This window comes from Phaenicophaeus curvirostris, chromosome 20, assembly GCF_032191515.1.
Source record: "Phaenicophaeus curvirostris isolate KB17595 chromosome 20, BPBGC_Pcur_1.0, whole genome shotgun sequence".
NCBI lineage: Eukaryota > Metazoa > Chordata > Aves > Cuculiformes > Cuculidae > Phaenicophaeus > Phaenicophaeus curvirostris.
In genome coordinates this window covers 3,372,696-3,396,570 of record NC_091411.1, presented here as the reverse complement: position 1 = coordinate 3,396,570, position 23,875 = coordinate 3,372,696, and the positions used below count along the sequence as shown (strand labels likewise).

Genomic DNA, 23,875 nt, shown 5'->3' with positions numbered 1-23,875 from the left:
CCTGCCCTCTCCTGGTTAGATGCCTGCTGTCCACCTCTGACTGTAGAGTCCTACAGAGAGGCAGGAAAAGCCACAACCCAACAGTTCACCACCAGCAAAAATTCCCCCTGCCTCCATTTTTAAGTCATGCAGAGATACCAGGTTTCAACAGCCTCACGTATGGCATTTCCCGCAGACCTAAGGAAACTCTGACCTCCAAGCCTTGTGGGACCTCTGCCAGTGCCACCTCCTCTCATTCATTTCATACAGAAAGGGTTTGTTCAGCCCCTAATTTATAACCACTACCCACACACACTGAGTAACTGCACATCAGGAGGAGAAACTCTTGCAACCCAGTTCAATTATTCCTGTCCCTCAGGGCTGCAGACCTCTGTTGCAGCTGGTGCGTGCATGAACATTACACCAAGTGCCAGGCACTGGGCGGCACAACCACCGCAGGGTTTGCCAGGAAGCTGCACCACAGGAGGTTCTTCTCCAGCTTTCCTGTTTTCCAAGGCTACAACCCACTAAAAAAACCAAAACCCTAAGCAGAAGCAATAACCAAATGTGTACGAGCAAGGGCAGATGAGGGTAGCTGCGTCCTTGGAGAGAAGCAAGCACAAGCACAAGCACAACCTCAGCCTGCAGAGCTGTCCTGGCTGCGGGCTCAGGATACTGACCTGAGACTAATTAGGAAACACATGAATAATAGGAAAACTAATCACAATAAGTGAAAACACTTAACACTTAATTAAGCTTTCTCATGTTGGATGCTAATTTGCACCAGTTTGCATTGCCTGCCGTTCCTATTCTTCACCGATGGTGGTAACACAGCAACATTTTGAGCAGATCAGCACTTTGCCTGCCTGTGATGGCAGAGTGGAACAATAGTTACTTTTAGTACATTAAAATGGGTCCACTGAGATGTAGAGCTCAAATTCCTAAATAGGAAATTGTCTTCGTCTATAGTAGAAGAAGAAAAACAACCCCAAAAGCCCAAAGCACCAAGCATGTTCTAGGAATCATGTCCCATGTGCATACAGTGTGCTCAAAATGATTGCAAATTCCAGACCTGCCGTCAGCTGCTGACAGGGAGAAAATTTCTTGCTGCAGGGTCGGTTCTGATGACAGCAATAGGCTAAGAGCAAGTATAGACTAAGGACATACAGCGTGTACACAACCTTGTTTCATAAATGAAGAAACTAGTATCAAATAATTCAGAGCCAAGAATTTGGAACCCAAAACAAACCCACACCATTGGAGTTACTCTGGATTTGTGCCACAGACTAAGAAGCAGGGCACTGGGCTTTCAACTCTGGCACTCAATTATGCAAAACCCTGCTCACAAACTTGCATTCACATCATTTCCATGAATTTACAACTGTTCTTGCTTTCTGGGAATAACCACAAAATGATTTCTGTTCACATAACCATCTGTGGAAAGGGAAACTGATGGGAACACTTCCACACCCTGCAGAAGACCAGGAGTTGCAGATCTCACAAATTATTGCCTGCACATAAACGAGTCCAGCAGGTTGGGGCCTGGGTTCCCAAATTATTTTGGAAGTGGAACCAAAACTTAAAGGAAATTATGGAACTTTTGCAGAGAGACAAATGGTCTGAACTAAGCAGTGTGCCTGGCAGAGCTGAGGCTGCTCCCTAAGACCCTGGCAAGAGGACAGACACTTGGAGCTGTTGTCCTTCCCACTGTTGGCGCTGTCACCGATCAGCTGGAGGAATTACTTAAACAATCAGGTTACAGCTCTCAAGGAGCCTAGCACATGTAGTTGATAAAAGACTTTCAGACTTTCTGCTCTATAAAGTTGCCGTTTATGGATGCTGTAAGGACTTCTTGCTACAACAGACAAAAGGACAGCATTGCAGGACTTGGGGAGGGTGCAAGCATTGACAACTTTGGAGTAAGGTGAAATCCAAACATTTTGCATTCCCCAGGCCTAAGCTGCTTTTGGCCACCCCAAATGAACATTTTGTCCAGTGCAGCTCAGCATTTAATACTTAGGCTTGGCTGAAGAGCCATCAGGTGATGGAATAAAAACAGCTTTCAAGAGCTGTTATGAAATCTTAATGGCTTAATGAGCACATTAACAGTGGGAGACACTCAGCTGCACAGGATCAGTACCACATCATTTCAAAGGGCTGTCTTGAAAGCGAGATGCTTTCCTGAAGAAGGGTCTGAGTAAATGCAGAATGAGGTCAGCTCATATCTCACAGGCAGGTTAGCAAGGGCGACCAGGGCACTTGGACACCAAACCAAAGCCAGCTCTGCTCACCAAGCCTTGGCAGAGCTGAGTTTCGGTCCCATCCTGCCACTGTGACTCCTCATCTCCTCCAGCAGTCGCCGGTGCTCTGCTTCTTGGCAGCCAGCAGCATGTAATGATTTACACAGCAGCTCTCAGTGATCAGAGCAGGTATAGTTAACACTGCTCTCTGCACTTACGGATGTTGTACTTGCTCCCAGCTCAATGACTGCTGGAATAGGGAGATGCAGATAGCTGTTTTTTCATGTGCATATAGATATATGTGACTACATATATATAAAGTTTGTGTCTGCATTTGTATATACACAGCTTGGTGTTTAGCTCACAAAGATTTTGTTAGGAGCCAGGAGCTGGAGAAAAACCCATGATGCTCTTCAAAGGGAATTTAGGGAGAGCAGGTCTCAGTTGCATCCAATGCTGAGTTCAGCCAAAATACGCCCTGGGAGTCACGTGAGGATCATGTCCCAGCCAGGTCTACTGAAATAAAGTGGGCTAAGGCAGGCTGCCTAAGACTGTGTTTAAGATTGCCTCTTAAATAAGGATTATCCAAAGGGGTTAGGGATGGACAGGGTGTAGCTGGCTTTATTATATTTGTTCAACACATCGAATGCCTTCTCTGAATGATGCTACTCTGCTCATTAGAGCAGCAACCAAACAAGCCTGCTGCCTTGCGCAAGTTTATGGAAGATGAGGTTAGAAGAGAATCCAAAGCTTATATTGAAGGAACACTGGCACGGTATTTGCAGTTCAGGGGAGGACGGGGGACAGACTGGGAGCAGAAGTTATTGAAATGCCTCTGCAAGACTGCAATGAGTTAATTCAGTGCTACTGGGTTCTGCTGGGCTTAATTCGTAGCTCTGACGTTCTGGTTAAATGTCATAAAACCAACAGTGTTTTCCTTCGTCCCACAGCCACTATGTTACAGGAATAGAAAGCAAATATTTCAGCTATGTGTTCTCAAGAGGCAGCTCTTGTCCCAGAGTGAAATAACATCAGAATTTCCAGTTGCTCATACCTGGAGTTTGACTTGGGTTCAATTCCGGTTCCACAGCAATACCTTTGTGTTTCTGTAAGCCCTTTCTTTGATGGGTACTAAAATACCATGCAAATATTAATCTATTACGATTTGCAATATCCTGCTAAGTAAGTACTGCCAAACCTGCTTCATATTTGGAGAAAGCAATACCCACATGCAGCTGTTTACACAGACGTCATGGGACATGTTTTCTTTTAGACTCTTTCTGTTTTAACCCAAAAACTGTCATCAACCATTTCCCCCCTACATCTTTTGGGACATGACATGATATGACATGATGTGACAAGCCAAGCCTTGCTGAGATCTGTGAAAGTTCAGACCCAGGGTTAAGTCTCTGCTCGAGCCCACATCAATAGTTTATGTAGGACAATGCTTTAAGTACTGGGCTCCACGGACCTGTGAGGGTTACCTGCACATGGAGCAGAGTGCAGCATCCCCTACCCTTGCTTAAACACCTGAAATAACTGTTTCTAACCAGGCATGCAGAGAGCAGCTCCAAAATCAGGCTCTTAAATCCCAGCAATCTGCCAGAAGTTTGACTGCCATCACACAAACTTGCCCAAGGCTGATGCTTCTTTCTGCGCTCCCCCACCGACAGTAATTTTTATCCAGCATTATCTTATCTTGAGCTATTACCCTGCAAAACGCTACATTATTTCCTTACAGCCTGGAGCTAGCTCGGGCCTCTCTCCTCATTAAATTATGGCAATCACAAGTGAAACAGGTCAACCACATGCTCGCTGTCTAGGATTTTAGACAGGGTGATCTACGCAGCAGAGCATGTGCCGGTGCTGCAGGGGCCTCAGAAGAAGACAGCCTGGGCACACACAGCCATTAAGCTCAGCATAGAAGTGTCTATTTTATCAATATACTTGTTCCTAGCAAAAATAATCTCTTGTTCTGGTTTTCCTTCATTCTATAGCCTTGATTTTTAATGATGCATTCATTGGTTAGTGGGGCAAAATACATGAGAAGAGTGGACATCCTCTTTCCTAACTTCTATGGTTTTAGGGGCTCCTCTGTGCTCCCCATAAGCAGGAGTAGATGTCCAGGAATTAATTTTCTAATGCTCACTTGGGACAAGGGATGGTTTTACCTGGAATACTGTGAGGATGGCAGCAGGGAAGGTGTCAAAATTCGTGGTTGGTGTTTCATCTTGGAAATTGAATCTAGAGAGAAGTAAGAAACAAAACCAGGAGCCGTAAGGGACAAGCAACTCTTCTGCAGTCTCGTTATACCCTGTAACCCAAGCCAGAGAGCAACATTTTTTCCACCTGACAACAACACCCCAGGCAACCACAGGGAGGAATAGGCATCTTAACAGAACTATAAGCAGCAACTCAATTTGATTCCAGGAGAAAATTCTGACGCTTTGAAATTCATTTTCACAGAATCACAGAATCATCTAGGTTGGAGAACACCTTTAAGCTTATTTAGTCCAAGAGTAACCCAAGTTTCCACACATCCACAATTAAAATGAACAACCAAAATCTCAAATGCTTTTTGTGGAGCAAACCATTCCAATAGTCAAAACTGAAGTTGCCCTCTTGGTAGGTAATTACATTTTATTTATTTTTTTAAGATAAAATAGTAGTAGATGTAAAAAAAACCCAGTTATTTCATTTCAAACACTCTACTGGAGTTTGAATGGTGATATTGCAATAGGTCTTTTCATCACATCTGACATTTCTTAGGGAAAAAATCAGATTTTACAAAACCTTTTTTTACAGCAGAAAAAATATTCCAAATGCAAGAAAGTCCTGTTGCTCTGTCTTTCCCTTCAGAGCAGAAAAAGAGCTGCTTTCCTCAGCTCTACTTCAGAGGTCTGGGTGTTCATGAGGACCATAAAATGATGAACTTTGAATTATAGCAGCTAGAACAAATTCAGCTCCAGCAAAAATACCAGAACAGGAGCTAGTCTTCTATAAACCAGAGATCATATCTCAGCAGCCCAGAATGTTAATATTTTGAGCCCTGCAGCCCAGCCTCTCTTCCCCTTGGGCACCGCAAGTGATGGTTTTCAGACAACCCCTGACAGGACACGGACTGATTGACTCACTGTCCTCCAAAGAGCTGCATCCCTAGCAAAGCAAACACCACAATGAACAGGAACAGGAGGAAGAGCAAACTGATGATGGACTTCATGGAGTTCAGCAAGGAGACCACCAGATTCCTCAGGGAATTCCAGTACCTGCATTGGAGATCAGAGCAGCAAAGAGATAGCATCAGTGGGAGAAGAGCCTTCAGTGAGAAAATAATATGATCTATTTTCTTATAAAAAGAAAAATAAAAAAGGAAAAGAACAGCAATGAATATTGTTATCTTTATACTCCCCTCTCTGTGATTGGAAAATACATGTCTGAGTGGCAAAACCAAGGGCAGAGATGGGTCACCTTGGTGCACGTGTACCCATACAGAGCAGCTGCCTGAAGTGAAAGGGTTTGGTTTAGTTTCTCAGTAACCCCTTTTCTGGTATAGATTTCAACCTATCTGCACATTCTCATCCGGCATGGCAGTCAGCAGGGATGTCAAAATCAGGGATGCGTCGATACTGTCAAGGTGAGACCGAATCTGGGGAGAGTGAACCCCTCCCTTCACTAGACACAAATCAGGAATAAACAGCTCATTTCCACCAGAACACCTTTGCAGAGTGTCCTTCCAACTTATCAAATGCCAGTATCTACAAGAACACTTAAAATTCCCTCATGTTTAAACATTTCTGTAGAATTTGCCTTGTTCAACCTGGAGAAGAGAAGGCTCCAGGGAGACCTTAGAGCAGCTTCCAGTACTGAAAGGGGCTCCAGGAAAGGTGGGAAGGGCTGTTGGTCAGAGAGTGCAGGGTCAGGACAAGGTGGAAGTGTTTTCAGCTGAAAGAGGGAGATGGAGATGAGATCTTAAGAAGAAATGTTTTGCTGTGAGGGTGGGGAAGCCCTGGCCCAGGTTGCCCAGGGAAGTCGTGGCTGCCCCATCCCTGGAGGGGTTCAAGGCCAGGTTAGATGGGGCTTGGAGCAACCTGATCCAGTGGGAGGTGTCCCTGCCCATGGCAGGGGTGAAACTGGGTGGTCTTTGAGGTCCCTTCCAACCCAAATTGCTCTATGCTTCTATGATTTAACACACACATTGTTGGTGTCTTCAGCATGGGGCAATTCAGCCACACAGTTTAAGGATCCAGTACCAAGCAATCACCCCAGAGGACAAAACCAAATCCACGATGTTAACACAGCAAGAGAGAATGGTTCAGCCCAAATCCTGACTGACACATCCAAGTCACATCTGGCCTGATAGTTTGCTTTTCTTTCCCTCGTTCCCCAAGACGGCTCCTGGTACACTTGAAGGCAGGCACATCGAATGACAACTTGCTGGGGAGGGTGCTCAGAAACAGCTCTCTTTCCTGGCTTTATTGCCCAGTTGAGACCAGGCAGGGAGCATTTATATTAGGAAACCTAATGAATCAGAAAATGTAGAAAGAGCTATTAAACAGAGGAGCTCTTTGACAGTTTCTGTTTGGACAGACAAGCATGTGGAACAATGGGGCTGAAGCAGGCAGTAGGAAACAAGTGATTTAAAGCCATTTCACATGTCCTTAGTTAAAAGTTTTGAATCTGAGATCATGGGTGGGAATCTTTCACTCTTTTTCTCCAATGGCCTCTCTTGCTTCCACCACCTGGCCCTGCCAGCTGCCATCCTGAGGTCACTCTCCACAGCAGCTTGCTCTGCCATCCTCCCCTTTGCACCTTGCAGCAGCAGTTTTGGGGACAGACCCATGCACCGAGCTCCTTCTTGCAGTGCACATGTCCGATCTGCTTATGGGGAGAGAAGTTTAGGGCTTGAGTCAGAAAAGCAGAAATGCCGTCCATCCTTCCTTCTCTTCATTTTTGTTTTCCTCCTTTTCTTCCCTCAGGTGCAGCTGCAAGGGCTGAAACGCTCCACATTTCTCAGTGTGGAGGATGATATAGGCACATCCATCCCAGCAGAAGCTGGATCTTGCACTCCCATTGCACCCATCCCAAGAAAAGTTATGTCCACAATGAAGTAACAGGTTTCAGGGGAAACTTTGATCTCTCAGGAGAATATCTTCAATTGAAAAAGTTGCAATCAAACCTACTCAGGGTTAGCGAAAGGGGCAAGCTGCCCTCCCTGGAGGAGGAGGAAGGGTTTGCTGATCACGCAGCTCTCTCCTGCTTGACACAATGGCTCCAGGCAAAATCTGCCACAAGCAAGGTGTTTGCACCTCGCAGTTAATGTCCCTGGACATGAAATACACATGGAGGCTCTGCCTTATCCTGGAATAGCTCAGCACCAAACCCTGCCTGGCTACAGAGCACCAGGATATAATGAGGAGATGCATTTGCAAAGATGCCAGTCCCCATTCAGTTCCATCATGACAAAGAAGAGAACACATGAAGCTGTCCTCTCCTTGTCCCCCTTGCTGAATTTTAGCCCCTCTTAGGCTGTGTCCCCTCAAAGTGCATCCTGCTGTCACCTTTCAGGCCAGCTGTAATTTAACCTTTCACGTATCACATTGCTTTGTCATCTGCAGTCACACTGATTGACGACACAGGAATTAAAATACCATTGATTATTCAAAGCTAGTGGGCTGCAACCAGCTTCTGTTAAATAAAGAGGGGAAAAAAATCAGGGCAGGAAGCTTCAGAGAAAAAAATGATATGAAAGAGATGGAAAAAGGAAAAAAAAAGTTACTGAAGGTCAGGACAGTTTCACAGTAAAGAGTGCAATGAGAGCGGGTGGGCAGCAATCTGATCCTGGTACCATCCCTTTGGGCACTCACCATGAGTTACACTGGGACTGAGCTGTGCAGTGCAGGCACTGGGAAAATATGAGGCTCAGTAGAGCTGAAATGTCCCCGTCTGAGCTGCTGGGGACTTGGGTCCTGGTAATGGAATGAAGGCAGCTCATTCATGTCAGGTGAAAACCCCACATAAGCAGGTCAAGGGAACTTCAGCATGAGTGGTGGGGAGATTTCAATCACTGTCCTGTGAAGCACGAGAGCACTTGGCCTGCTCCATGATGCACTTTGTTAAGTTAAACCTCAGGCATATTCCCTTTGTTATGCTGGCTAAAATCCTGACTAGTCCAAATTCCCAAAAAGAGCATTCTAGCTTGCAAAAATATCCAAAAATATTAAAAAGTACAACATGCAATCAGACTAAATCTCAATAGCTTGGAATAAAATTGACTGCTGACAATTAATTGCCATACATTTGCTACAAAATCTGGAGGTTTTGATGAATAAGATTAGTGCAAAGGCAGACTGTAGTGACCTCTCTGGGGCAGGTGCCCACCTGTTTTGGTTGGACATTTACCAAACGGAATGCTTCCAACCCTACACAACAAATGACACGGTACTACACACGAGTTTTGGATGTGCAGACATAAATCAGCAAACTCTACAGAGCCAACAAAATTCATGTTTGAATAGAATCACAGAATTATTAAGGTTGGAAAAGAGGTCTAAGCTCATCCAGTCCCACCATCAGCCCAGCCCCACCGTGCCTGCTAAACCATATCCCCAGGTGCCACATGTACAGGTGTTGTGAACCCCTCCAGGGATGGGGACTCCACCTTCAAAAGTACCCGATTACTTCAAATGACTGTTTTGTTTCTGCAACAACTTATGCCTTATCTAATTGGGGTGGTTGGCTTTTTTTTAGAGGGAGATGCGATTCTTCTTTTTGTTACTTCAAGCCAAGAATGAGTGAGAAAGTGATGGAAAGAGGGGAGATCTGAGGAGGTAATGGTGTTAAAAAAAATGTAAGGCGGGAAAAAACAGCAGGAGTTCCCAAATATGTTCTCATACTACAGTTTTGAATTCCTGCAGAAATGGTGTCAGATGGATTTCTAAATTGCACAGGAGCTATTTGCTAAATCCAGTACGCATTCATGCAATATATGAGCATGAAAACAACTGAAAAGCTGTGGTAACTCAACTACACAGGCTCAAAACTGAAGACCTCAGACATTCTCAGACCAGCACAGGGAGCCGCACCGCACTTCATTTTTGTGTTAACTTAGTGGTTCAGGCACCAGGATTTAGTATCCAGCGATAACCAGGGTAGCTCAGCTCATCAGTTCCTAAACAGTTAAGGATCTATCACCAGATCAGCAGCAGATAAGGAGAGCAGGCAGTTGATGGGGCTTATAAAATAAATAAGAAACTCTTACAACAAGAAATGAGGGATCCCCTCACCATTTTTTTTTCTTTGAAGCAAGCTCAAAAACAAGGAAAAGAAGGCTGTTCTCATGCAGTCTATCACTACATTGTGGAGGAGCCCTCTGCCCAAGGGCTGAAGAAGATCACAGAATCATAAAATCACAGGATCATAGAAACATTAAGGTTGGAAAAGACTTCTAAGTTCATCCAGTCCAACCATCAGCCCAACCCCGCTGTGCCCACTAAACCACGTCCCAAAGTGCCACATCTAATTCTATACACACTCTTTGAACCCCTCCAAGGATGGAGACTCCTCCACTGCCCTGGGCAGCCTCTGCCAGGGCTTCACCACTCTGTCAGTAAAGAAATGTTTCCTAATTTCCAGTCCAAGCCTTCCCTGGTGCAACTTGAGGCCATTTCCTCTCATCCTATCACTTGTTATTTGGAAGAAGAGACCACTGCCCACCCTACCACAGCCCCTTTCAGGCAGTTGTGGATGGTGATAAGTTCTCCCCTCAAAAGTCAGACAAACCTGTACATGGGGATGGGGAAAGAGCTGTTAGAAGTCCTTGTGGATGCAAATTCCAGCTCAAAAACCCAGGAAGGCCAATCCTGCATCTGAAATTTTTCTTCCACTCCCCCACTCACTAGGGTCAGTGCAGACATGGGATGTTCAGACAGACAGACCTTTCTGCCAGTTATTACGTGGCTTTTTGGGAGCTGGTTTTATTAACAGGTGTGGAAAGCACCTGTGGGGCTGGTGGTACAGATTTCACACAGTACTAAATGTCTAATGTGAGGAGAAAGGGAGTTGGACTTACTTTGTTACTTTGAAAATCCTCAGCAGTCGAAGAGCTCTCAGTACGCTGATGCCAAATGAGGTTCCTGGTTTCACTGCAGCCCAAATAACTTCAAATATGCTTCCCACAATGACCTGCAAAAATACTCCATTTTACATAAGGCTATAAAATCTGCTTAGTTCCAGGTGGTGCTCCTAGAGAGGCTGAGGACAGAAGAATCATAAGAGCCTTGGCTGTGATGGTTTTCTTATGAAGGCATCAGCACAATTTTGCAAAATCAGTACTAAATCAGCGCTAAGAAGCATGCTTCCGATTTTGTGCAGTTTAAACTAAAAAAGGCGATACCTAGAAGCAGGACAGACATATAGGGAATCACAGAGAGGAATTTGTTGCTTTCTTCTCTAGCAAGCTAACATCCTCAAAATAGCCTTTTTTTGATGGATGTCGTACTGTTTTTATTCAGTCTACACTGGCTCAACTACAAATGCCAACACTTCATTTCCCCACCCCGTGAGGCCAGTCGGTCCAGCCTGCAGAGATGCAGGGGGACACTGCTCTGTGCTCACCTTCCCATCAAAGGCAGCAAAAGCCTTCACCCACAGCACTGAAAAACAGCAAAGCACTAGCTCTGGGCAAGATCCACCAGAAACTCCTGATTAAAATAACAGTTATTAAGAGATCCTGCAAAGCCCATCCTGCATGCACATCCCATCCTCTGCTGGGCCCTCAGCTTAAGTTCTTGAAAAAATTGTCCCAAATCAGGTGTTTTTTAAGTTCTGTTTTATCTTTTTGTTTGTTTTAAGGTTGGCAGAGAATTAACTTCAAGTGATAATGAAATCTTCTCTTTGATCCTTTATTAGGAAAATTACAAAACAGTGATGGGTTAAGTGGAGCCACAAAGGGCAATTACATCAACACAAGTTACTTCACAGTTAATAAGAGAAGACAGGCATTTTGCTGCCAATTACTGCTGTTACTTGCATTAACCTAGCACTGCAGAGCTCCCATGGACTGTGGTCCCCAATTGCCTGAAGAACACCATCAACATGTTATCAGCGGACCCCAGTGAGCAGCTGGTTTGTGTTGTGAAAGGGAGTGTTAATGAGAAGTCAGGCCCATCAGAGCTGCTGAGCAGTGGTGGGAGACTCAGCAGCTTGGAAACCCCTTTCATAAGCAGAGGTCTAGTTGTCTTTTGAAAAACACAGCACTGCTTGAAGCTGCTCTGCAAGAAATGCTGTACCCTGAATTTCAAGAAAACGGAGTGGGAAAAGAAGACAACAGTCGCTAACCCAGTGGCTCCCATCACATAAAGAAGGAACTAAAATTCCTCTCCCATCATCTATCACTCTTGGGAATCCCAAATGCAACAGCAAAAACCTTTCCTTAGACCCTCCACATGTTACACTGATAATTAATTTCCTTGGCATCTCAACACATTCTCCGGGGAGTTGTTTCACATGAGACCCCACCGGACTGTTTCTCCCAAGACTGATGTTGCTCTGATTTGTTGTTTCACTTTTTGTAGTTGAGTGGTTTCATCTTGATGGTTTGTCAGACTAAACTGACTACAGATCTGCAGGATATTCCAGCGGGGGTGAAGCAGCTGAATTAATTCCATGTGCTGGAAGGTGGGTGAGGAGGAAGAAACAAAGCTAGAAGTAGGATCCCAGTGGATTTTCTAAATAAGGAAGAATTAGAAACAGATCAACAGCGTTACCTCCTGGGAAACACTAAGCAAAGCTTACTGCCAGTGCTGCACTTAGCACAACATAAACTATGGAGAGCTGGTAGATTTATCTCTTGCTTAATGCGAGCTCCTAAATCACTTGTCCATGACTATCAGGTACAAGCTTTTCTTGTTGTACAAGGAGCATCCTGGATACAAGAATCCAGGGAATCTGGCAGAGAGTGTGAGGGCAAGCTGGCTGCAGTTTACAGACTACTGAATCCACTGGCGAAGGACATTGATCACTAGACAATGCAAACAGGACAATGATACCCTTAAAATCTAAGTAGGAAACGTTGCTTGGCTGCCACGGGTTTTTGACCTAGCTTACAGAAACTGGGGTTTTTAAGGTGTGCACTGAGTTTAATGAAAGCTGGATGTCAGCCTCCTTGTATTCCGTGGGCACACTCTTCATTCCATCCTCTGCAGGACATCTTGCCAGTGCAGTTAAACTTTTCCATGATCTGGCTGCCTTCAGTTGAGGGCAGCATCCCTGCCCCTCAAATCAAGTGTCAGCTCTGAATGTGCAGACATCCAGTTATCTTACATTATCTGTGTTATTTGTGCTGTGGTTTCCTCTCATAAGAGTTTGAGTCCATGCATTTATCCTTTGGGGCTACACACCCAGAAAGAGCAGCACAATGTATTTCAATGCTCTGAGCCATCAATGGCTGCAACAGACACCCCAGAAAGGAGAGCCTCACACTTTGTGCAGCCTTATGCAACACCTCAGTCTATTGGACACAGGATTCTTGGGCTGACTGGGTTAATATCAAAGTCTATGTAGCTCTGAGCTTCCCTTCTGACACTACTGAAAAGAGGTAGTGTCAAAAGCTTTAGCTGTACTCTTGGATTTATGAGTTGTCACTTAACGAAGGTAAAAATACCTCCTCCTACTTTGTGGGAGCAGAGCTGAAACAACGACTATAACCCCACGGGAGAAAAGGAACACCTCCGACGTTTTGGAAGATAAAGACTAGAAACACAGACTAAATTTTGGAGAGAAAGGCTGGATGACTGGTACGATGAATAGAATGTTTCCCCTTGCTCATGGCTGCATCATAAGGCTCTTATCTGCTTTACAAAGAAACCTTATAGACCCATGCCCCTTCTGGGATGCAGTGCTCAGCCCACACTAAAGATAAGAGAAGATGAGTTAACCTCTGTGAGGACAGATTAAAGCCTAATGGCTTTTAATTAATAAATGAACATGTGCATGCAACATCCTTTTGTTGGATGGAGCCAAAACTGACCCCACTATTTGCACTTCAAAGCTTTAGCTTTAGCCCTGAAGGGAAAGCCTGTACTTGTGCAATGAAAGGATGTGAGCTATTGCCTGTATGTCACCTAATCATGTGTTTAGACTTCTCCTGGGCACTCATGTCTGAAAAGTGCTGCTTATGTATCTTGAGGTAAAGGCCATTAAATGGATTATAGGGGAGATAAGCAACAAGATGTGTGGGATTTTTGTCTTTCAATCACCTCATTTAAATGGAACAGAGAATCTCACAGTAATCAGAGCATTTACTGGTGCTGATGCTGCGAACACCCCCTAGCTCGTCGAGGAAATGAAATCCCCAGCTGTCACATTTCTTCAAGAAGGATGATAACTTGGGGAAGCTTAACGTGTTTCACTGCAGCTAATTTATACAATGACTGCTCCCTGCAGAAGATGCAATTACAGCACCGTTTCCCTTGGATTCCCATATTCACCCTTAAATGCCCAATCCCATCCGGTACCAAGAGAGCCACACGCTTCATACGCACAGCTCAAGCCTACTCACCCCAAAGTCAAAGCAGTTGAATGAAGAGTGGAAGTAGTTCCTTGGCCCCAGTCCATACATCTTCAAAGACATCTCAGTAAGGAACAGACCCAGAAACACAAACTCTGCAAAATCTGGAAACAGGAAAAGAGATTAAATTACTCCACAAGTCCTAGGTAGGCAGATCTCTTCACGTGAGGAACAACGGTAATTTTTAACAACACAGACTTCCTCCTGCCAAAAGAAAATCCCTTTGCAAAGCCAAACAAGACCGCAAAGACAGTTTCACATTGTTATTTCTATATACACGAGCTGTATTCAGTCTTCGAGAACTGTGAAGGTATTGCTTCATGCAGGAAGGTCGGTATGAGTGTTAAATAATATTTTCAGAGCATTAAATAACACTGCCATTGTCTTTGTACAGGAATTCGCAGAGAAAGTTCTGGATGTGATATTTCTAAAGGTCTAATTTAATTGCACAGATCGTGCATTGCCAGTGTATATTTGGGACTTCTTTTCACCTACATGAAATGGGCACTTTTGGAATTGGGGTGTAAGCTTTTGTAACATCCTCTCATGATAAAAATACCCAACAGAGTTGCTGCCTCTGAGAGCTCATATTCAGAGGTGTTGTGTCTCCTGTTAGCACAGAGCCACATTTATTTTTATTATGCCTGTATAACCATATAATTATGGAAGAGCAAGTTCAGTTTCCTTCTGCTTCATATAGCACAGGCAAACAGGCTGTGAAGATTTTGATAGGAATATTTATCACCTATGACGAAACAAAAGGCAGAAAGAACATAGCTGGAGACTACAATTCCCAAATCCAGTTTTTAGGACCTGAAGTTACAGAAAACACTGCCATTGCCACTTGAAGTCATGCAAGTTAGATCTGGAGTAACAGAAACAACAGAATATTCAAAGCAAACACGAAAAGGGCAAAACCCCTCTACACTATGAATACAAGCCAAATAGCATAAGGCAAACTTCTTCCTCTAGAGAAAAGATGAGGAAAAGAATCAAACTTCAAAGCGTGGAGATTAATCACATCACTTGGTGCGCTACAAAAGGTTCTTGGATGCTGTAGTAGCGCAGATGCTACAGAAAAGCAGTCTTCTGTAGTTTCAGTTTTACGATTCCAGGAAGGATAAAGACAAAACAGTGCCAGACTTTGAGAAAAGTCTCACAGGGACAGACATGGGGCAACAGATATAAGTTAGAACAAGGAAAATTTCAGCTAGATAACCCAGAATCCCAGACACTTTATACACCTCATAGAATCATTAAGGTTGGAAAAGACACCTAAGCTCATCCAGTCCCATCGTCAGCCCAACCCCACCGTGCCTGCTAAACCACGTCCTGAAGTGCCACATCTACAAGATCTTTGAACATCTCCAAGGATGGAGACCCCACCACTGCCCTGAGCAGCCTCTGCCAGGGCTTCACCACTCTGTCAGTAATGTTTCCTAATATCCAATTTAAATCCCGCCCGGTGCAACTTGAGGCCATTACCTCTCATCCCATCTCTTGTTACTTGGAAGAAGAGATCAATACTCGCATCACTACAACCTTCTTTCAGGCACTTGAGGGCAATGAGGTCTCCCACGAGCCTCCTCTTCTCCAGGTTAAAGAGTCTCAGGTCCCTCAGCCGCTCCCCCAGAACCCTTGCGCTCTGAATGCGCTCCAGCCCCTCAACGTCTTTCTTGTACTGAGGGGCCCAAAGCTGAACCCAGGATTCAAGATGCTAGTGCCTAATATAGCACGCAATCACTTCCCTGCTCCTGCTGGCCACACCATTTTTTGTATTGACCTCCTGCAATCAGCCAGCAAGTGTGGGGAACGAGAGAGGAGGGAACATGAGCCCTTTCAAGCCCCATTCACTGCCTTGCATGTTCCTACTGAGTGAGTGTGTCTGGCCCAGGTCCATCTCACATTGCTGCTTGTCTTTTGAAACTGCTTGGAAAATAGAGCTTCAATTATCGTAAAAATTAAAAGGGGGTTTAATTTTTAAATGAAAGACAGTCATAAAGTATCATGGGCATAATGTTAACTGAAATGCAAGCAGCATTAACTAGATGAGAAAGGTTTTATTAACACTTCAATGAGGAGCCTACAAGGACACTTGTGCCGACACTTGCAGTAGGGGAGGAAATACCAGGAGGGTATTAATTATACCACATAACCTACTCTCCTTAAAAACAGGAGCAATATCGTTAAAGAAGACTATCAAGGGCAAAGCATTCACATTTGAGGAACAAGGTGACCAAGTATGAGGCCTGTGGACTTCTCAGCCTTTTTCCTACCAAGAGGTGGACTCCATTCAGTGGATCTCACCTACAGTCTGAGAGAGTTGGGGTGGTTCAGCCTGGAGAAGAGAAGGCTGCAGAGAGACCTTACAGCAGCTTCCAGTACTGAAAGGGACTACAGAAAAGCTAGGGGCAGACTTTTTATAAAGCCTGTCATGACAGGACAAGGAGTAATGGTTTTAAACTCAGGGAGAAGAGATTTAGACTGGATATAAGGAAGATATTTTTTACAATGAGGGTAGTGAGGCACTGGCCCAGGCTGTCCAGGGAGGTAGTGGAGGTGCTGTCCCTGGAAACATTGAAGGTCAGGTTGGATGGGGCTCTGAGCAGTCTGATCTGGTTAAAGATATTGCTGCTTCTGTAGGGGGGTTGGACTGGATGAGCTGTAAAGGTCCCTTCCAACCCAAAGCATTCTATGATTCTGTGGTCTCAGTGCTCAAGGGAAGGGATGATCACATGAAGGAGCTGCAGATCTCCACCTCCCTTTGCACTTGGAACTTGCTAGGAGAAGCATGTTCATGCCCACACCATGCTAGAATTTTCCTCTCCTTTCTGACATCAGACACAACAGCTCAGTGAGCAACAGCTCAGTTGTTTGCAGCACGAGGGATTCCAGAGTACAGGGTTATCCACAATTACCCTGGCATTCCATCTGACTGCGAGTGCAAAGGATGCAAGGAAGGGATCAGCTAAACCAATGTCAAGCATAAAATGAGATGGCTGACAAGTCCAATAATACAAAAATACAGAATTTTTTAAAAAACACACATTCAGTAGTATTGAATTTCCTTGCACATAATTAAAAAGACTGCAATTATGAAGCAGCAAGGATGTCAAACCTCTCAGTTATTACCAACTGGCTCTGTAAATCAGAAAATTAACCTGGCTTCCAGGCCAGATCCTGAACTTCCATTCTGCACCCTATGCACTTTGGAAATAGCGTGAAACAGAAGGCAACATTCTCTAATGATGCAAATGTATCTTCCCTGGGCGTGGAAGAATTTGTGCTGCTGTCACCTATTTCAGTCGCTAGCCCAGAGGGCAAGGCTGCACCAGTGTTTGTGCTGACAAGGGTTGCTCCCTCACCAGGACGTTATCACTCCCATCTTTGGTTTCACACTCAGAACTCAGTGCTTTTAGGAATTACTTCAGTGTAAGTCTCCCTACCACAAGGATCAATATCTAACCAATGCTTTGGTCTTGCTTACGTGGCAGACAGAACTCAAAATCACAGGGAGGGGTTGTAGCGGAGACCTACAGAAAGCATTGCACAACATCTACCTGCTTCACATCTCACTCTGGCAGGACAATTCTTACACTCTTATCTATCCACCACTCACCTCTCAGAGTTATATTTCAGGTAAACCCCATGTTCTATCATAGAAAAACAAAAATAGCAGGCAGGTGGGGTTTAGTGCAATTTTCACCAACTTAGGAACCTCTGCCAAAACAAATTCCACCATTTCAAAAGAAGAAAAAGGAGGAAAGAAGCAAGTATTAATGTTCAGTCACCCATCCAGCAGAAGGAGGAACATAACCCAGTTATCAACAAGTGCAATGTTCTATCATCGGACTGAAATATCCTGCAAACGCACATGCAAAACCAGAACATCATAGAAGGAGCGAAACTAACAAATGCTCTCTTTAAGTAAAACAGAATCAAGAAATATTTCATTAAAATATAAAAAAAATAGGAAACATTAGAAACTCAGAACATCCAAGAAACAACTTCATTCAGCAGCTCCTGAAAGAAGAGCCCAGCTTGTCGTTTCACAGCTGATGACTTCCATCTACAGCAGAGTTCAAAACAGACAGTGATAGCTGTACTTCAGGAGATACCAGACACTACAAATCATGGAACTGTGAGGACAAATGATGGACTTAAGGAAAATATGGACATAGTGGACTCCTTGGACAGATGGAATTGACTCTGAATGAATTAGCTTCTCCAGCAGAAGGATCAGAAACATGATTTCTTCTGACATAGCCCTGCCCATATAATTGAAAAATGCAGTTTCGGTGTTTGGACCTCGTGATATTCAGACTCCACATGTAATTTAATCTGCCTTAAGCAGAAGCATTTTGTAATGTGATTTAAGGAAAAGAAGGTTGATACAAATACTCTTACTTAATTTCAAATTTGTGCTGTTGGCAAAGGCTGTGCTAGCATCTTTTTGCCCTATACATTTGAATTTGATAGGTAGTAGCTCTTTTTTTGTCAATTACCCATGGGTTAATTCCATTTCTGTCCCATCTCCAAGCCCGATGCCATTAGGGGCAGGTGCTGAGCCTCCCGCTTTGGTTTCCTCAGATCATCCTCCTCATACATTAAACCAACCAGGAGGAGAACCTCAGTGAAGCACAACTTCCTTCTCTTTGACAAAGCAGACGTGAAATGTTCAGCAGACATAAATAAATATGCTCATTTCAGAAAGCCTTTTCCTCACGCTTGCAAACACTGCATATTTATATCCGGAGGGAGCTGGCTATCTACTTCAAAGGCAAACACAACATCATCAGAAAAGGCCTAATTGCACCAAACACATGGTTCAGCACCACGCGGCATGCAGGGAAGACATTCTCAGGATATAATGGCTAAAATACTGTTTTCAAAATTGCATTTATCAAAAAGGAGACGTTTTGGATCTTGTTTTTAAACAGATATAAATTTAGGAGCAAGTTAAGGATCAGTGTTAACTGAGAAACATGGAGAGCTGCTTCATGAAGGGCAGACACATGGAAAGGGAAGCCTGATGAGAAAGCTCCCAAGTGAAACCTTACCAATCCAGTCCTGAAACCTTCTTCACCGTGCGCTGCCCAAGGGAGGCCAGAGAGCTCTCGTTCCAGCCTTCTCCCACAGCTTTAGCCAGAGGAACAGGAGATCACTACCACCACCATCACCACTTCTGCACAGGGGCATGGAAATGCATTCACCTGTCTCCACATCAGGCTTGCAGCTTCTGCTCAAGCATGTATTTTTAAAAGGCACTGTTCTGACTGAAAAACCCTTAATTCCGCACCTACTGTGTGCCCACACTACAGACTTTGTTGGTTTGTTTCCCTCATAATTGAAGCATCTTTGCTTCTACTCAATCTCAGTGATGCTTTTCCAAGCTGGATTCTTTTTGTTTCTAAGAATATCAGGAATGGTGGAAATTACCACAAAGAATTGACAATCATGGGAGGCTGCATGAAATATATATACTTCTGTAGAGAATTGTGAGTGATTTAAATGAAAGTCCATGCTTTGGTGAGTAGAACATGCCAGGTGTCCATGTGCAGTAGGAGGAAACACCTGTTGCAATGTGGCACTGGAGTCCTTTCCATGCAGAGATGGAAAATTGCTGATCTAATTTGGTGATAATTACAGGGGCATAAAGTATGCACTGGCCTTCACCACAGCCCAAGAATTCAAAGAATTTCTCATCAGCTCTTTCAATAAGAGTAAAGAAACCCCAAGCCCCTTTCTAAAGCACCTATAGCTCCTGTTTCAAAGTGGTTGCAGCAATACAGAATATCAAGCAGAGAAACCTAATCAGAACAATTCAACAGCAGAAAAGTTAAAAGAAAAGACCAAGGGAAAAATAAATCAATGCAGACCCGTAGGCTTTTACCAACCATTCTTGAAATAAAATTAATTTGTAATGTAATTAAACTTTTCCCTGGAGGGACAGGTATAATTGAATTAGAGGTGCCTGGGTAGAGTTTCAGGGGTTAGTGGATCCTCCCAGGCTTTACCACACTCCTCTCCTGCTGCTACAGTTCACAAAACTACTCATCAGCTCATTTCTATGCACCTTCCGTGAAACAACGTAATTAGAACTGGCTACTTCTCTCTTGCTATACATCAGACTAGCCAAGTCCTGCTCCTCGGCAGTGAAGTTCACTCATCATGGATTAACTTTAAAGTAGGTTTTAAAATCTGTCACTTTTGCAGTTAAGGGATTTTGCCAAGTATCTCCAGGAGCTGTCTAAAATCCCCTGGTTTCGCAATATCTTGTTCTGCTTATATCTAATGAATTCATGCATGGATCTTGGACAGAACAGGGCTTTCAAGGAGCACTCCTCAAGGGCTAAACCACATCTGGGCTAGTTCACCCCCCTCACCAGTTACAGTGTTGTTTCTAGCAGTGTTCATCTGTAGCCATTAGTATTTCTTTTAATGAATTTAAGGGATTAATTCGTGAAACACCTGCCTGGGTGTTTCCTTATTGATGAAGGACATACTCAAGTTTGCAGTAAAGAGCAATGCAATAATGCAAAGATACGTAAAGGACAGACGAGACACAGGAGAGCATCTATGGCTGGAAGGATGCTGAGGATTTAACTCTCAAGAACACATGGTTCTTCAGTGTTTTTCTGACTTTTCCATTAAAAATTCACTCAATGAGATCACTCTTTCTTAGCTTGGCAGTACACTAGCACCAAGAAATTAAAACATGCCATGTGTATGGAAACCAATTCACAATATTACCTTCCCTGTGTTTTTGTCTTCAGCTGAGGTAGGTTGGGGGCCTAATTTATGGCCTCTGCCCCAGGAATGTTTTGCACACGGAGGTGTGCCCTCAATTCTAATCAAGAGAAACTTCTCTTCCAGCTCTCATAGGAACATTAAGTAGAACTTGCTGGCTCATGGCTTTCTTAATGTTCTCTTAGAAAAGTTACTGCATAAGGTGTTCCTGAAACTGAGTTTTGAAATCCAAAGCCCTCTTTTTTGATGTGAAAAGGCTTAAAGACAGCGGGGGAGGGGGGTTGTCTAGACTATTAGTCCTGATTCAGGAGGAAATCTTAAGCCTTAAACTTCTAATAACACTGCCAATCTAGCTTATTATTTCCTTTCTTAAACTTAGGAAATGAATAAGCAAGACTGACTTGTCTGTCTCTCTTTTCACTCTAAATCTTGAGGGGAGAAAGGAAAAAAATAGAGCTGAAAGAAGTTTCTGTCCTTCTTATGCATCTCTTATTATAGCTTCAGCTACCTGGTAGCATTAAATATTTCAGCAAAGATTAATAGGGAGGTATTTGAAGTCAGAACAGCTGGTATAATTGACCTTTTAGGTCTATAAAAACAACTTCAAAAGTTTGCTTCCTTATAATAAGGGAAGATCTGAGGATCTGGGGCTAGAAATATTTAAGCATCTAATTTATATAGAAATCAAGGCAAATTAGGTAGATAAATATTGTTAATGATGCAAGTTATGAAGTTAGACTGTTTGAAATATTTTGGTGTTTTTTCCTGGTCTTATGTCCTCTTGCTTCAGAAGTTTCACTTAAATTCCGAACAAGCTATCTCTGAATATCAAGAGATATAAAACAAAATTATTTGTACCTGGCTGTTCAATAGATTCAGAAGTGGCCAATGCAACAGCTCTGTCTTCCAGAAATAACCGTCCCTTCCCTTCAGAAGGAAAAACTTTTGGTATCACCATATTCTCAGCAATTTCCACAAGGTTGCCAGCTCATAGTCTACAACCTTCATGAAAATAAATGAACAAAGCTCTGCCCCTCACATTCCACACTTGTTTAAAAGAAGCTTTGCGAGTGAGACGGTGTGGTGTGCAAAAGCTCTGATTGCAGAAAGGACGTGAAGGGCGGGGAGGTGATTAGTGGCAGCCAGCATGGCTTCACCAGGGACAAGTCCTGTATGATCAGCCTGGTGGCTTTCTGTGATGGGGTAACTACAGCAGTAGACATGGGAAAACCAATGGATATCAACTATCTGGACTTCTGTAAAGCTTTTGACACAGTCCCCCATGACATCCTTTTCTTTAAATTGGAGAGAGATGGATTTGATGGGTGGACTGTTCAGTGGATAAGAAATTGGTTGGATGGTCATATTCAGAGAGTAGTGGTCAATGGTTCAAATTCCAGATGGAGATCTGTGACAAATGGTGTCCCTCAGGGGTCCGTACTGGGACCAGTGCTGTTTAATATCTTCATCAATGATGAAGCAAGATCAAGTGCACCCTCAGCAAATCTGCAGGTGACACCAAGCTGAGTGGTGCAGTTGCCACACCAGAAGGACGGGATGTCATCCAGAAGGATCTGGACAAGCTGGAGAAGTGGGGCTGGTGAGAACCTCATGAGGTTCAAGAAAGCCAAGTGCAAGGTCCTACACCTGGGTCGGGGCAATCAGCGGTTTCAATACAGGATGGGGGATGATGTGATTGTATTTTCACAGAAGGGCATCACAACATCTACCCCTTTTAATAAACATACACCATTAAGTAGGCAGGCATAGTTATTAAAAAAAGACCTGTAAGTTGCAATCTTTCGAAGAATATAACAACAATTACTGCAACTGTAGTGAATTTGTGTATAGTTCTATAAGCACAGAAAGGCATTTTTCTCTCTTGATTAGCACTGGCTATTGCATATGCTGTTATCCCAGGGAGAGCAGAGCTGGAAGAAATTTAAATCCATAACAGAAATCACCCACGGAAGCAGAATCACAGAATCACAGAATAACCAGGTTGGAAAAGACCCACCGGATCATCGAGTCCAACCGTTCCCATCAAACACTAAACCATGTCCCTCAGCACCTCGTCCACCCGTGCCTTAAACACCTCCAGGGAAGGTGACTCAACCCCCTCCCTGGGCAGCCTCTGCCACTGCCCAATGACCCTTTCTGTAAAGAATTTTTTCCTAACGTCTAGCCTAAACCTCCCCTGGCGGAGCTTGAGGCCATTCCCTCTCGTCCTGTCCCCTGTCACTTGGAAGAAGAGGCCAGCACCCTCCTCTCTACAACCTCCTTTCAGGTAGTTGGAGAGAGCAATGAGGTCTCCCCTCAGCCTCCTCTTCTCCAGGCTAAACAACCCCAGCTCTCTCAGCCGTTCCTCATAAGGCCTGTTCTCTAGCCCCTTCACCAGCTTTGTTGCTCTTCTCTGGACTCGTTCCAGAGCCTCAACATCCTTCTTGTGGTGAGGGGCCCAGAACTGAACACAGGATTCGAGGAGCGGTCTCACCAGTGCTGAGTACAGAGGGAGGCTAACCTCCCTGGACCTGCTGGTCACGCCGTTTCTGATACAAGCCAAGATGCCATTGGCCTTCTTGGCCACCTGGGCACACTGCTGGCTCATATTCAGTCAGTTGTCAACCAACACACCCAGGTCCCTCTCCTCCAGGCAGCTTTCTAGACAGACTTCTCCTAGTCTGTAGCACTGCATAGGGTTGTTGTGCCCCGAGTGCAGGACCCGGCATTTGGCCTTGTTAAACCTCATGCCATTGGACTCTGCCCAGCGGTCCAGCCTGTCCAGATCCCTTTGCAGAGCTTCTCTACCCTCCAGCAGATCGACACTTCCACCCAGCTTAGTGTCGTCTGCAAACTTGCTAAGGGTGCACTCGATGCCTTCATCCAGGTCATTGATGAAGACATTGAACAGGGCTGGACCCAGCACTGAGCCCTGGGGAACCCCACTTGTCACTGGCAAGATCAACTTGTCACTGCAGATCAACTGCAAGTTGCAGAGAAACCTGTCTTTACCCAAATACAGAGCCATTCCCCCTCCTTTCATAAAGCCTGCTTCAGCACAAATCCTTCTGAGGTGTTACCAGACTTACGTGTGGCTGAACCTGACATTTCGGGTAAAGTTTAGGATCATATTCCCATCTCAAAGCATAAGTCAAAGTCAGAAAAACAGCAAAGAACCATGTGTTCTTGGGAGTTAAATCCTCAGCATCCTCACCATCTCCTAGAGGATTTTTTCTGAATTACATGACTCAGTCTTGAGTTACTAGATCCGCTCGTTAATGCATTTCTAACCCCTCTCAAGCCGATAAAACAGACTCCATGGGATGTGACAGCAATAACC

At 44.2% G+C, this 23,875-nt stretch overlaps 1 protein-coding gene across 20 annotated transcripts in view; it reads right to left on the bottom strand.

Annotated features, from left to right (window-relative positions):
• The window catches only part of CACNA1B (calcium voltage-gated channel subunit alpha1 B), a 317,979-nt gene that overhangs the window by 116,173 nt on the left and 177,931 nt on the right, over nt 1-23,875 (bottom strand). For all 20 annotated transcript variants that reach the window (XM_069872974.1, XM_069872988.1, XM_069872975.1 and 17 more), the window contains 4 exons: nt 13,777-13,889; nt 10,288-10,400; nt 5,354-5,485; nt 4,391-4,463 (listed from right to left, as the gene is read on the bottom strand). In XM_069872974.1, the coding sequence (XP_069729075.1) occupies nt 4,391-4,463; nt 5,354-5,485; nt 10,288-10,400; nt 13,777-13,889 (431 nt within the window). The remainder of the gene's footprint in view (nt 1-4,390; nt 4,464-5,353; nt 5,486-10,287; nt 10,401-13,776; nt 13,890-23,875) is intronic.